Consider the following 14,194-nt stretch of genomic DNA (forward strand, 5'->3'; position numbering starts at 1 on the left):
GACGGCGCAAGGAGCAGAGACATTGATTGGGACAGTCAAAGGGACTTGAAGTCTTCATTATTACAGGTACTTGCTTACGTTGTGCCTAAACATGTACTTATCCACCTGCTTTTCTACTTACTCAGGCACTTATTTAGGCACATACCCAAGTAAGTACTTGAGTACGTGCTTGTAAGTAAGTTCTTGGTACGGGCCACTTGCAAGGCGCCCGGGTACCTACTGCAAGTACCTCTGATAAGTATAACCTGAGTCAACAACAGGAGGTGGCGCAAGTTGAGCAATGTGGCACAGGTTGATAGAATCAAGAGTTGTGCTATTGAGACAAATTCTATAAATCAGAGGTTGGGGTGAATATGCAATATGCCGCTAATTCTGTGTGTACTCTTCTTTCCCAGCGTGTTCCCAGTTGGTTGCCGTGAGCTAATAAGTACGGAGTACTGACCAACTCTATCTCCTACCAAGATACGGCAGCGTGTGTTGTGCCGGGTCCTGTTGGGCAAGGAGCAAGCAACAGAGCACGCCACGCCCATCCCATCCCATCCCATCTACATAAATGGCAGGCATGGGCAAGTGGTTGGTAGATGGATGGTGAATTGAGCAAGTTGGCTCATGCAGCTAGGCAGATGAACGAGTAGGGTTACCATGTGAATACAGCCGAGGCTTGCTTGGTGCAAGCCCCAGCCTCGATCTTGACCTTGCGAGCCTCTGCATTGACTTTGTACATGATGATACTGCATGTAGGGACACTGACTATCTCGGGGACGATGACTGGTGCACATCCACATCATCAACTCGTCCACGAACAAGTCCCCCCCTCCTTCCCCTGCAAGTATCGACTCACCACCTGGGGAACACCCCTCCTCCTCTGTCCCGGGGGAGGCCGCTGGGTTGGGTAAAGTAGCGCTCCGGTAAGCATATAACCATTGGCGTTGGTGCTTTGGCAATGATCATGGGCAAAATCTCGAGTTACTATACTGGGTATCTCACCTGCCTCGGCGTTGCAACCTCCCGATTAGCTAGTGGGACGAGAGCTCTATATCCTGCGTCAACGTAATTGGTTGACCAACAAAATACACATTGTCAAACAAAATTGGAAATAAAAGGAAATAAAAGAATGGAAATGTGAATAAATAAACTCGGCACAATCTCCTAGTGCCAACCACCCTCTCCTCCCCTTCTCCCCGCATCCTACTTTTCCCGGTCGCAACACCCTTTCAATCCTTCCCCCCCCGCAAAGGCATATGCCAAAAATGAAAGCCATCCATGCTGCCTCGGCGTTTTTGCTTCCACGAGGGGAACGCATACAGCCGCGGGGGGAGCATGGGGGAGGGGCAGTGGGCTAACGTGCCTACTAAGCTGCCATCCTGCTCGCCTATTTGCTTCATTCATGATTCATACTAACTTAGTTAGGTACCTACCAGTCAGTAGTTTGGCTGCCAGACCCAGAGTCTCACAATTAATTGCCTTTGGTCTGCCAGTCAATCCGTAGCCAAACAAGGCCTTTGTGATAACCTGGCTAATCTGTGCTCCTCCCATTTCCCATACCACTTGGCTCTAGCTAATATAGGTACATACCTACCTACACGCAGCTCGCTCTGTACTTGTTCCTTGACGCTGAATTCACTCTGGTAGCCTGTTGTACTTTTTATTTCTACTATTTTCTCTTTTCTTTTTTCATTCTCTTGATTTTTCCTTTCTTCTGTTTTACGTTTCCCTTGCTCGTCTCTTGTTATTCATCAAGGTCCCCCGTCACCCATACTTAGACAGCATCTCTCAAGTCAGGGCCTTTGTAACCGAATGGCAGGCCGCCCACCCGCCCTGTGGGTACGGTAGCACTAACACAGTTGCAAGTACCCTGTACTTACGACGATACGACGAATCATTCAATCCCACCCATACCGACACGGAACAGAGACGAAGGAGGAATTAAAAAAAAAGACGGACATGCAGTCAAACTCTTTTCTCGCCATCGCCTCATCCCCAACCATCTGTCCTCCACGCTGCCAACAAAACGTACAGCCTGACAAGTATCAAGTAATGGTACCGTCCTTTTTTACCATCGCACATGATCTACGTCATTTGACTCGACCACCACCAAATCGCTTGCCTCTCGGTTTGATTTTTTTGTTGGGAAATGAACCACAAATAAATGAATAATTAATCGATTCGAACCCCCCCCCCCGGGATAACTCCTAAACTGGTCCTTTTGTCGAGACTGGTGGCGCTTGCATGCATCCTGCCCAGCCACGTATTGCCTCCCACCTCCACCACCAACTGTAAGCCCAGCCAGCCGCAGCCTTGTGCGACGACAAGACGTCATACAGTATTTTACAGTATTCATCACAGCAGACCTTACCTACATGAACCAATCATCCGTGCACTTAGTACGCACCATGCCCTCCAACCCCTACAATATCGCAATTGTCATCGTAATAAAATCTTTGTTTCTTTTGTAAAAAAATCCTGCTCTCGGCATTGTATATCATGACTCTATCCACCGTCATACTCTCACACTATTACCCGCAACGCCTGACCTCTGCCACGTTCTTCTTCATTTTTTTTCCTAAGCTACAGATGCAATCACCAGCGCCGCTACATTCTCCTCCTCGCTGCGCGCCGTAATCTTGGTTGTCACACCAGACTTCGACGAGTATGCCATCCGGACCGTCGCAACCACACGTCCTCCACTCACCGTCTTGCCCAGGAGTTTCAGCGTATGCGTGCTCTGGTTGACCGGCACGTCCGTCCCATCCAGTGGTTGCAGCGATAGCGCCTGTGTGAGCTGTTCCGTGGCATCTGTTCGCTTCCTGTTAGCATCATCACATAACCAATCAAGCACGTCCCAGGGCCTGGCATCGTATCTCTAGACTCACCCGCAATGCTCTTCATGCTGCTGAGCTGCAGCGTCTCCTCCGCCTCCTCGCCAGACGCCCCAATCTGCTCCCACAGGTGGTTGAAATTGCTCGCAAACGTAGGGATAATATAGTCGCTGCCCGTGAGCTCAAACTCGGACACCTCATACTCGTCGTCGTATCCAGTCTCCTCCGGCTCTCCCGTTGACGGGTCGATTTCTTTGCTCGTAAATCGGAGAATATTCGTAAAAGACGACGCTGGCAGCGACTTTTCGCCATTGACCTTCTTGAACGCGACGTACACCTTGCCGGGCTCGTCCGTCGCCAGTCTGTCCGATTGCAGGATAAACACCTCCTCCAGCTCCTCCTCCTCCGAAGGCGACGCTACCACCGACACATTCTCTAGAATAGTGTCGGGGAGCGTGTTCTTTACGTTGAATTGTAGAACAATGTGCTCCTTGAAAATATGCTTGACTAGTGACACAACGTACTCAGTCTCCGCCTCCGTGAGCTCGATGACAGACGACGACTTGAGCACGCTGCCAAACTCGGCCATGTCGGGAATGGCTGTGAGCTCCTCCGTGTATTTTTGAGCCTGCGCAGAAGCGGCGGCGGCAGCCTCGGCACCAGAAGCCGGCGCCTTGGTAGGGCCGGCCTTGGGCGCCTTGATTGTTGGTGTCGTGGCCGTGAGCTTCTTGGTTCTGTCCTCGGCATCGGCCTGCTCTCGTGTCACGACCGGAATCTTGGAAATATCAAACGGCAGCTCAAAGTTGCTCTTGTCCTCCGACGTCACGTACATGACAAGCTGGTGCTCAAAGTACGGTAGCGCAAACATGTTGTCATTCTTGACAAAGTTACTCGCCATCTTGTCATCCTCTTCACCCATGAGCTTCAGGTTGAGCGCAGCGCGATCGCGGACCTCGTCGTCGACATCGTCCAGGCAGCGAGTCAGGAGAACCTTGACGCTGCTCTTGACGTCAGCATCAGTCTGCCCAACGCCAAACTTGGCCAGTGCCGTCACGGCAGCCGCACGAACGATGGCGTTCTCCAGGACGACACGGTTATAAATGTAGCGAATATATTTGGTAGGGTTGCTGGTCTTGGGTCCCTCCAGACCAATCAGGTGCAGGATGCGCACCGCAAGCTTGGTGAACTCGCAGTCCTCAATAAACTCGCACAGGTGTGCCAGCGCCTCGTCCTTGGAGTCGGGCACAAACTTGATCAGGTCGAACATGCTCTCGATAACGGCCTTCTTGAACTCGAAGCCGCCCTCGTCGCGCAGAATGCCGCTGAGGAAGGTCAGCATGCCGGCCTGCTTGCTAGGGAACTTGAGGCATAGTGTGCGGATGGCCTCGACAATCGTAATCTTGAACTCGTCGGTAATCTCGGACATGAAACTGGCAATCTGCTTCATCAACCGGTCGACACTAGCCTCGTTTCCAGTCTTGAGTAGTGTCGTAATCGCGAAAGTGGCAATGGAGCGGTTCGAGTTGGAGATGAGGAGCTCAATATCTTGGTTGCAGGGGGCGACAGCGGTGGGCTTAAACGAGGCAAAGTTGTGCAGAATACGGAGAGCGGCAAACTTTGTGACGGCGCGTGGCGAGGTGAGGAACATCTGGAGGACATGGACGGCCTGGTTAATCTCGTCGTCGGTGACATCGCGGAGGTCGCAGATGGCCTTGGCAGCCTCAAAGTTGACCATTTCGGACTTGTGGCGCAGCCAGCCAACAAGAAGTTGCGACATGGGCTTGCGTAGGGAGGCGTCCTCCTCGGCGAGCTGGGCAGCGAGTCGGACCAGCATAACGGTGGCAGGGGCGCTCTTGACAGCACCGGGGGAGCCGAACTGCTGAACCATCTTGACCAGGGCCATGCGATCGTGCATGCGCATCTGGTAGAGTAATCCGATGGCATGGTATTGCGTCATGCTCGAGTTGTTTGTCGGCATTTGGTTGCTCGAGGAAAAGCCTAGGGAGAAGCCACCGCCCGACTTGGAGTTGGCAGCAGCCTCCTGGGTCTCGCTCTGCCAACGGCGGACGACATCCTTGGCGATGGGGAGAAGGTGGTACGAGGAGACGAGAGCGGCAGAGGAAACGGAAGAGTTCTTGTCGACAATGGCAGTCTTCATTACACGTTCGATCGATTGGACAGTCGTGGCCTACGCAGAAGTTAATACGCAGCGCAGACGGAAATCGTCACACAGCCGGGAAACCCACGTCAATGATGCGGCAGAGGGCCCTGATGGCATTGGGGCGGTAGATGGCGTCGCTGCCACCACCCGTGTCCTTCATAATGGTGCTGGTGACCATGATAATGTCCTCCGCCGAGTTGGCGAGTTCCTTGATGACAAGGTGAACCATCTGACGAAGACTGGCATCCTTGTTCTGGAAGAGTTTCGAAATACCAAAGAACAACGTGGTGGCTTCATTTGTAGGGAACTTTTCGCCCGTGTAAAAGAGAAGAGCAATCTTGGTCAAGAGAATTCGGCATCGTCGCGGCTGAATCGGGGAGCTGTTGAAGAGTCGAGCTGTTTGGGCCAGCTTGTTAGTATCGAATGGCGGGGTGCGTCAGGCAGCCGGCGCGCGAGACAGCAATTGTGCGAAAACGAACCTTCTTGGAAGACCTGCGTGCGATCCACCTTGACCAGACCCAGGTCGGCATCTTCGTCCTTTTTGCCGTAGCTCATGATGGGTGACTGGCTTGGTGGTTTTGGTTGCAGGTGTCGTGGTGTATCTGGCCCGCCAGGGGAATCTCCACGTTGACACTTCGAGGGGGACGGTGTGGGACGAATCACGTGACCGTGCGCCGTTTTGGCAGAACAGCTGCCATTAGAATTAATTAGGAATCCTGAAAAATAATAGATTGATTTGGGGTCCTGAATGAATTCCAGATGCGCAGCTAGCTGGCTGGTGCATAGGGGTGGTGAGGAAGCAGTCTCGTGAATGAGCTACTATCTAATACCCTTGCTGATGATGTGTCTTGATACCTATTTACTACCTAGGTAGCATGGAAACGGAGAGTCGAGCAGCTATCGTTTTGATTCTCGGCTAGACGTAAAACAGATTTACAGAATGAACACTAACATCCTTAGTTCCTTCTCTAAGTAGCTTTACCCTCTTTTTCTTCTTCTCTTCAATTTGCTCGACAGGTTTAGTCAGTCACCCTTTACCACGACATACCCATCCACTCTAATATTAGTAGCTCCAAAATTTTAAGACTTCGGCCCCGTCTACTACCACCAGCATCACATCAACCGCAATCATGCAGCCGACGATGCGAATATCGCTGCGCCTGGTGCCCCGTCTAGCCAATGGCACGGCGCTTCCCGTGCGAAGCCTCCATGCCTCCGCCACCAAGGCCGCCAACGTTGCTCCGGTCGTTGGCACCGGGCCGCCCCCCGAGGCGCCTGTCCAGCGTACACTCAACGAGCGAGTCGAGCGCCGCCGCAAGCAGGCCGAGATGCTCAAGACGGCCAAGGCTATCCGCAGCGCCAAGGACGGTAAGGCATCCTCGTCCTCGTCCTCCTCATCCTCGCCCATGAAGCGCCGCTTCTGGAAGGACGTCCGTGTTGAAGAGGTCGACGGCGCCCTGCAGGTGCTCCTCGACGCGCGACCGCTGCGGCACCCCAACACCAAGGAGATTGTCCGCGTGCCCATCAGCAAGCCGACACTGGCGACGGCCCTCGCCATCGAGTGGGATCTGCTCACCTCGGCCCAGCAGGCCACCAAGCAGCATCTCATTCCGCTGACGAGTCTCGTCTGCCGCGCCACCGACATTGCCGCCGACGACGCCCGCCAGGGCGCCATCCGCTCCGCCATTACCGAATCGGTCCTTCGCTATCTCGATACCGACTCCTTGCTCTGCTGGGCACCCCCAGCCGGCGCGCTCGACCTGCGAAACGACGCCGGCGAGTCCCTCCGCGACGTGCAAAAGCGTATTGCCGAGGAGACGGTCGGCTTCCTCACGACGCATGTCTGGCCCGGCATCACCATCAAGCCCGTGCTCGACGGCCACTCCATCTTCCCCGCTAGCCAAGACGAGGGTGTGCGCGAGGTGGTCCAGGGCTGGGTCATGGGCCTATCGGCCTGGGAGATTGCAGGCCTGGAGAGAGCCGTGCTGGCGGGTAAGAGTCTTGTGACCGCCGCTCGCTTCATCACGGAGTGGAGTGACGGCCCTGCCGGCCTCTCTGATGCCGCGGAACGCGAGACCAGGTTTGGCGCCGAAGAAGCGGCTCGCGCAACGAGTTTGGAAGTCGATTGGCAGACGGGCCATTGGGGCGAGGTGGAAGATACCCACGATGTTAACAAGGAGGATGTTCGTCGCCAGCTGGGCAGTGTTGTGCTGCTTGTCTCTGGCACCAGCAAGTCATCTTAGTGGCGAAGGAGCAAAAGTCCGTTGCCAATCATTTGATACCACTGTACACAATTTCTGTAAAACTACAACGACATATATTGCACTAGACTATGGTAGAATTAAAATTTGATTCCAATCTGCTAGGGGATGATGGTCATGCACAATCTAGCTCAATCTCTGCCGAGTAACGGGATCGCTATCCAAAGGGACCCCCCCCCCCGTTTCTACTTTGCTCCGATGGCCTGTTGAACCCGCATACGAAGCATGTGAAATTTAATAAATGCTTGGATAGCGTAGCCCTGGACCAAATTCTTGAGTCCTTCTTCACGAACGGCCCGCACCGCTTTGATAGACATGATAAGCGCAACTGCAAACGCTGCAATCTTGACGTAGCGGCCGAGCCTCGTTGTTCGGCGGTCAAGTGCAGGCTATGGAGCTAGTTAGAGCTGGGTGCTTCTGGCAGGCATGAGAACTTACGGTATACTTCAGGTCTTCATAGACTGGAAAGAGGCACTTGTACCAAAAGTGGCCCTGCGTGAAGGGATAAGTTGACGCGTTGCGAGCCTGTTTTCCTTCGGCGTCGCGAGAGTACCAGTTGTTGCAGATACCATCAGCCCAAACGGTGTTTTTCAAACCGTCCTGGATCTTTGCGTCCCATCGATCCTCGGCTTCCTGCAAGCAGTCAATCGAGACGGCCTCGCCATCCAGAACAGGCTTCAGAACGCGGAGTGAGTAGTTGATGGCATTCTCAATCGCGAACACGGTTGAGGTATGGCCAGTGACGGTGTTCGGACCTGTGTTGTTAGTAAGAGTCGTTCTACAGGCTGCGACTGATACAAGCGAGCCTTACCTAGGATCATGAAAAAGTTGGGAAAGCCGCTCAGCAAGACAGCGTTGTACGCCGCCGCGCCGTTGGTCTTTTTCCAGTGCTCCTCTGCCGTCTCGCCATTCCTGCCGACCACCTCGATACGAGGCAGGAAGCTGTTTGTGGTATACCCTGTAGCGAGCGCGATAACGTCCGCCTCGACAATGCCGTCCTTTGTGCGAAGGCCCTCCGGGACGACTTCGAGGATGGCACTGTCTGTGAGTGTGAGATTTTCTTCGTTGAGGGACTCGAGGTAGCCGGGGTTGAAGATCCGACGCTTGCAGCCGATGGGAAAGTCGGGGATGAGCATGTCGTGGTATTTCGCCGGAGCAAGCTTCTTCATGTAGGCGCGCGTCGTCGCTTCCTTGGCCTTGCGTAGGCTCGCTGCGTGTTTCGTCAAGTAAAAGGCCCGCCACGAGTTTTCAAGCGCTAGCCAGATGGCTAGTCGCATCAACTTGAGCATCCCTGGCACTCTCTTGAACAAGAAGCTCATCAGGCGAAAGTCTGGCATCAGGGGTGGCTTGACGATCCAGTGTTTGGAGCGCACGATTTGCGTCAGAGACTTGGTCTCCTTGACGATCGCGGGGACGATCTGATCGGCCGTGCAGCCATTGCCGACAACGATGACATTCTTGTTCTTGAGAGACACGTCATGGTTCCAGCGGGCGGCATGGAACATGTCACCCTTGAAACTTTCGATTCCGGGGAAATCCGGGACTCGAGGCTGAATCAGCTGGCCGACACCGCTGAAGAGGAACTTGCATTCGTGGTAGAAGACTGTGCCAGTTGTGTTGTCGCGGATGTCCATGCGCCAGCGTGCCCGGGCCTCGTTCCATTCACACCGCTCTACGGTGGAGTTGAACCTCATCTTGGAAAGCAGTCCATATTCCTCAGAGACCTTGGTCAGATAGTCAAAGATGTCGGTTTGCACGTTGAAGAGCTGCTTCCAATCGCCATTAGGGGCAAAGGAGAAGCTGTACAAAGGTGAGGGAACATCGCAGGCGCATCCTGTTTAAAAAAAAAGAGAGAGAATAGTGTTATTATTGTTAATGGAGCAATTTTGACTGTATTGCTAACCTGGATACTGGTTGATGTGCCAGGTACCACCCAGCTTGCTCTCGCGCTCAAAGAGCACAACGTCGGTAATGTTGTACCATCGCTTCAGAGTCGCGCCCAAGCCTATGCCCGAGAAGCCAGTGCCTATGCAAGCGAACTGGCTGTAGGTGATGCTATTCTTTTCGGCAGCCATTTCGTGTATCTTGGCGTTGTCGAAGCCGCGTTTGGGGTGAGACGAGAAACGACAGCCGTTTTGGGGGCCGCCGACTGGTTGAAGCTGCGGGAGGGGAAGACCTAGCATACAGCCGTTACTCGAGTTTTAAGTTCAGTTAGTTCAGTTACTTATCAAGAAGCTGGGGAAGCCGAGGCCCCCGCCCCTAGTGCGCCTCCAGCCGGGAGGACAGGTCAAACGGGGATGGACAGTTGACAGTCTAACCAATGGCTGGCAAACATTTCCAAGTAAGTTTCCTGTGTGAGACATACTTCATCACCGGTATCACTGGTCATATAATTAATCGATTAATTGGTTGATTAATTAGGGCTATCGCTGGAGGTACGCTTATCGGCAGACTCGACATCTGTCGAGCTGCTAGCTATATAGCCGCGGCGGACGGGATCGTGGCATGTGGCCGGACCCTTGGAGGCTCAGCTGGCCCGCAGAACCCAAATTAGCAGCCGAGATGAGAAATTGGGCCCGATCCGGAGCCATCGTACAGATGTGGTTTCCTGCAGTTGAAGATGTAATACATTCGAGCCGGCGCATGGCTTATGTCGCCGTCGAAGGGTTTCCCGCCACGATTGTGCAAGACAAGAGCATGGCCGTGAGAGAAATGGCAGGTTAGGTCTGGTCCTTTCAGGGCAGAGTGATTGAGGCCTTGACACTTAGCTTGCGCAGGGATGGTTTGAGCGATCACAGTACTAAAGTCAAAAATCGCCTAGGGATGGGGCAATGTCAGACGGTTAGGTTACGGGAAATGGGGCCGCAGTCCTCCCTACTGGTGGGTGGTTGGTGGTGTCGCATAATCCGTCGCGCTATCAACCGCCGGCAGATTTGATTCGCGTTTTGCGTTGTTGAAACTGAGCTCGTCAGAAGGAATGCACATGATGAAGGAATGCTGCGTTTGGTCCTGGACCGAATCGACACCATCATACAAGGAGAGCGACCTGGACTGGCTGGTAGGAAACGTTGATGAATTCAAAAGACCAAGTACTAAAATTAATCAAGCCCACAGCGAACAAATAACTACGTGTGCCACACACCCACTGCAAGGAAATGGGTGTGTGGCACATGCAGAATAGAATACAAAAAACCAGTTTTGGGATCAAAGTTTCAAAGACTTTGTCAGAACAAGCTTGCCCCCTCTCACCACTCGTATTATACCTATATCGATTAATGTTTGCAAATTTATGCGGCTCACAATACATAATAACGCTTTGAGATTATTTCCCCTGCGCCGTGTGATTCCTCGTGTTGTGTGACAATGGGAGGCCTGCCTAACACGAGTCTGCAGTTCGCAGGCCGCAGCATCTTCTTGCGCGAGAAAGGCAAGTCAGAAAATTCTACAATTTCGAAACAGGCCTAAGAATGATTTCACCGGCGCGCGTCGTCGCACATCGATGTCTGCACACGTACTGCCAAAGGGCCGGACTTATTCCATCCGCAAGCCCGGGCAGTTGGGAGCTAATATCCGAGTGAAAACATGATACGCCAATGACCCGCTCCGGCTGTGAGCATCATGCCGGCGAAAAGTCAGTGGCGAATCACTGTCCAGGCTCCGAGGCTGCATCTCCGGATCTCATCCGCTGTATGGCCCGGAGCACCCACTTAACTCCGGAATTGGCACAGGGTACGTGCGGATTCGCTCGGCACCAAATTCGGGCTGATTAGCACCCGTTTTATACCCAAGGCGGATACAGCCGGTGTAAATATCACAATTGCATGAGGCCAGAACATTGTGTAGCTCGTCCTGACGATGCCTATATAAAGGTTCCCATGTCCTTCAGCAGATTGTAAATTATTCTCATAGCTCATTAAGAAAAAACTACCAGCTGCCGCAAATATCATACTAGCAACCTTCATCAATATGTCTTCTCCTACTGTCGTCCTTGTCACTGGCGCGAATAGCGGCATTGGCTATGAGATTGTCAAATCATTTTACGAAGCACCCAAGCCATACCATATTATTATGACTAGCCGATCTCTTGAAAATGGTATAACTGCCATGGAAAAGGTCAAAAGCGAGGTTTCTACCTCTTCCAACACTGTCCAGGTTGTGCAAATGGATCTCACCAAGGACGAGTCCATCAACGCTGCCTTTGAAACAGTCAAGTCAACCAATCAGAATATTGACGCGCTCATTAACAATGCCGGTAAGACATTAAACATGCCCAATTTGTAAACAGGATTCTGACCCTTCTTCACAATAGGTGCTACTTTTGACATCAAGTACAGCGCCGGAGAGATTTCCCTCCGCGACTGCTTCAATCAGGCCTACGACGTCAACGTGACTGGCACCACGATTGTGACGCACACTTTTATGCCTCTGCTGCTGAAGTCAGCCGATCCGCGACTCCTCTTCGTGGCCGGCTTGTCACAGATCACTTTGGCCGCGCAAAAGTACTTCCCCACGCCGCCACAGCCAGCTGGCTGGCCCAAGCCGCCCGTTGGCTTCGAGACGATCGGTTACCGCTGCAGTAAGACGGCTCTCAACATGCTCATGCTGGACTGGAACCACAAGTTACAGGCTGATGGCGTCAAGGTTTGGGCCGTCGGCCCGGGGATGCTGGCCACTAACCTGGGCGGCAAACCAGAGCTGGTGAAAGCGCTCAACCTTGAGCATCCGAGCAAAGGAGGGCGGCTGATGAGGACCGTGGTTGAGGGTGAGCGAGATGCAGACGCGGGACAGGTCATTTCGTATGATGGGCTCTTGCCATTGTAAACAGCCTGCATTATGCGCCCGAGAGCATGACAAGCAGAGATTGAGACAAGCAATGAATAAAAGAGTTTCGCAAATTCTGAGAAAAATATATGAAAATCAATCCCGCTATTACTTTAATTGCTAAAAGAAGATGACCCAAGCTACCACCCGTGCTTGGCCTGCAAGTGTATTGCGACGCGAACAAGGAACAGGTTTTGACATGGCACGCAGGAAAAAACTCCATCTGCTTTTGAAGATTTTGCGCTTTCCCATGTTTCCAATCTTTACCTCTGCGTGATTTTGCGAATTCTTTCGCCGAATGCTGGCATGCGCAATTTCGCCAAGCCAGCCCCGAAGCCGAAACGGAAGTTTGTCAACATCCAAGTAGGAGCACCTCGCTGAAACCATTTGTCAGTTATATAAGCTTTCAAGAAACGAGACTGAAAGAGAATTGGGCACAGAAAATAAGATGGCACGCTTCTCGTTTTCCGTCCAAGTAACTTACCAAGCCAGCACTGAAGCCGGCCGCGCCAGGCTTGTAGATTGTGCGCGAGTATGTGCTGTAGACGGAGTCGACGATGGCGTCAGCCACGGTCTCGACTTCGAGGAATGGGACAGCAAAGCTGCCGCCCTTTGCCGCGGCGCCGACCATGGGCGTCCGGATGAAGCCAAAAATGCCGAGCGTCTGACGGACGCGAGGCGCATCGTACATGAACTTGAGTTCGAGTTGAAGGGCCTGCCATCAATGTCAGTAAATCAACTAACCCTTGTGTCAAGTCGAAGATGCAAAGAGTCACTGACGTCGTGCATGCCGGTGAGGCCTGCTTTTGTGGACGAGTAGGGGCCAATGCTCGGACCGGCAATCACAGAGCTCAGAGATCCTGAATACACAATGTGTCCGTGGTCGCGGCGCACCATGTCACCCAGGAACTGCTGCGTCACATAGTACTGCGCGAGCAGGTTCGTCTTGATGACGAGTTCGAAATCCTCAGGCGGGGCGAGCAGGATGGGCGAGCCTCGGGCAACGCCGGCGTTGTTGAAGAGCACCGTCGGGTGGCCGACCTCGGCGCGGACGCGGTCGGCCATGTCCTTGACGGCGGCTGCGTCGGTCAGGTCGCACTCGTAAAAGTGCACGCGGGTGCCGGCGGGCGCCTCCCACTTGAGCGCGCCGACGTCGACGACGACGACGGCGGTGCGCGGGTTCCGGCGCAGAAACTCCTGCGCGACCGCGGCGCCGATGCCGCTGCTGCCGCCCGTGACGAGCACGATCTCGCGGTCAAAGTCCCACGTCGGGTCCTCGACCCAGTTGTTGGAGCTCTTGTGCGTGAGCCAGCTGCTGAGCGCGTACGCCGACGTGGCGAGGGCCACGGCCCACGCCGGCCGGCGCAGGCCCGCGTGCCCGGCCGCGAAGCGCAGCAGGCGGGCGGCCGTCTCGCTTTGCAGGAGCGTCTGGAGCAGCGCCGGCGCCCAGCGGGAGAGGAGCGGCTCCAGCGACAGGCCGAGGGCGACGGGCAGGGCTGTGCGGTGGTTGACGACGCGGCTCAGGGTCCCGGCGACGGCGTCAATGTTGAAGCCCTCACGGTTGGTAAACATGATGCTGCTGTGGGCGGTGGTTGGGAGTTTATGATCAGCAACCACGGATCTAGCAGAACAATACAGCCAAATTCTTCCGGGTCTTGAAGAGAGTGAAAATGGTCAAGGACGAGCTGAATAAGTACCCTGCTGACCCTTTTAACAGTTCGATTCTTTACTGCGACAAAAGTACCCACGTCAGGTCGCTCTGTACACGCGGCTGGGTAATATAGACAGGCCTTGGGCTTTAATCTGGGCCGACATCGCAATGTTTTTTTTTTTGGGGTGCAGCTCTTGAGCATACCAAAGCCGCTCCGCACACAAAGCCAGAAAGTAGTAGAAGGAATAATAAGCCCAAGAGCTTTCTTGTACGACTGCCCACGTCATCAGAGCCGTATACTTATGGCTCCTTACTCGATGGGGATGCGGAATTGGCTGGGAATCCGTAGGAATTGGCGCTTAGTCTCACCTTTTCTCACCTTTTCTCACCTGCGTCTACAGTTCTCAACGCAAGAGGTATGCTTCATGCCAAGATCCACCGATGAGAAATTAAATCGACGCCAAAATCTACTCGGCCGCCA

General features: G+C 53.6%; 5 protein-coding genes across 5 annotated transcripts; 2 read left to right on the top strand and 3 right to left on the bottom strand.

Annotated features, from left to right (window-relative positions):
- Nucleotides 1–2,563: 2,563 nt before the first annotated feature.
- Nucleotides 2,564–5,535, bottom strand: V2A60_002021 (coatomer subunit gamma; the record flags this gene model as incomplete). Its single annotated transcript, XM_083253373.1, has 4 exons — nucleotides 2,564–2,796; nucleotides 2,874–5,007; nucleotides 5,066–5,376; nucleotides 5,460–5,535. The coding sequence occupies 4 exons, from the start codon at nucleotides 5,533–5,535 to the stop codon at nucleotides 2,564–2,566; spliced, it is 2,754 nt and encodes a 917-aa protein (XP_083109499.1).
- Nucleotides 5,536–6,110: 575 nt separating this feature from the next.
- On the top strand, nucleotides 6,111–7,223 carry V2A60_002022 (ATP synthase complex assembly protein ATP12; the record flags this gene model as incomplete). Its single annotated transcript, XM_083253374.1, has 1 exon — nucleotides 6,111–7,223. One exon carries the CDS (start codon nucleotides 6,111–6,113, stop codon nucleotides 7,221–7,223), a length of 1,113 nt encoding a protein of 370 aa, XP_083109500.1.
- Nucleotides 7,224–7,426: 203 nt separating this feature from the next.
- On the bottom strand, nucleotides 7,427–9,316 carry V2A60_002023 (flavin-containing monooxygenase; the record flags this gene model as incomplete). The annotated part of the gene is made up of 4 exons (XM_083253375.1): nucleotides 7,427–7,630; nucleotides 7,680–7,996; nucleotides 8,053–9,075; nucleotides 9,145–9,316. The coding sequence occupies 4 exons, from the start codon at nucleotides 9,314–9,316 to the stop codon at nucleotides 7,427–7,429; spliced, it is 1,716 nt and encodes a 571-aa protein (XP_083109501.1).
- Nucleotides 9,317–11,207: 1,891 nt separating this feature from the next.
- On the top strand, nucleotides 11,208–12,062 carry V2A60_002024 (uncharacterized protein; the record flags this gene model as incomplete). Its single annotated transcript, XM_083253376.1, has 2 exons — nucleotides 11,208–11,493; nucleotides 11,551–12,062. 2 exons carry the CDS (start codon nucleotides 11,208–11,210, stop codon nucleotides 12,060–12,062), a joined length of 798 nt encoding a protein of 265 aa, XP_083109502.1.
- A 263-nt stretch (nucleotides 12,063–12,325) lies between these two features.
- On the bottom strand, nucleotides 12,326–13,634 carry V2A60_002025 (uncharacterized protein; the record flags this gene model as incomplete). The annotated part of the gene is made up of 3 exons (XM_083253377.1): nucleotides 12,326–12,439; nucleotides 12,547–12,777; nucleotides 12,843–13,634. The coding sequence occupies 3 exons, from the start codon at nucleotides 13,632–13,634 to the stop codon at nucleotides 12,326–12,328; spliced, it is 1,137 nt and encodes a 378-aa protein (XP_083109503.1).
- Nucleotides 13,635–14,194: the final 560 nt, after the last annotated feature.

The sequence above is a fragment of the Cordyceps javanica genome, chromosome 1 (genome assembly GCF_051103115.1).
Source record: "Cordyceps javanica chromosome 1, complete sequence".
Classification (NCBI taxonomy): domain Eukaryota; kingdom Fungi; phylum Ascomycota; class Sordariomycetes; order Hypocreales; family Cordycipitaceae; genus Cordyceps; species Cordyceps javanica.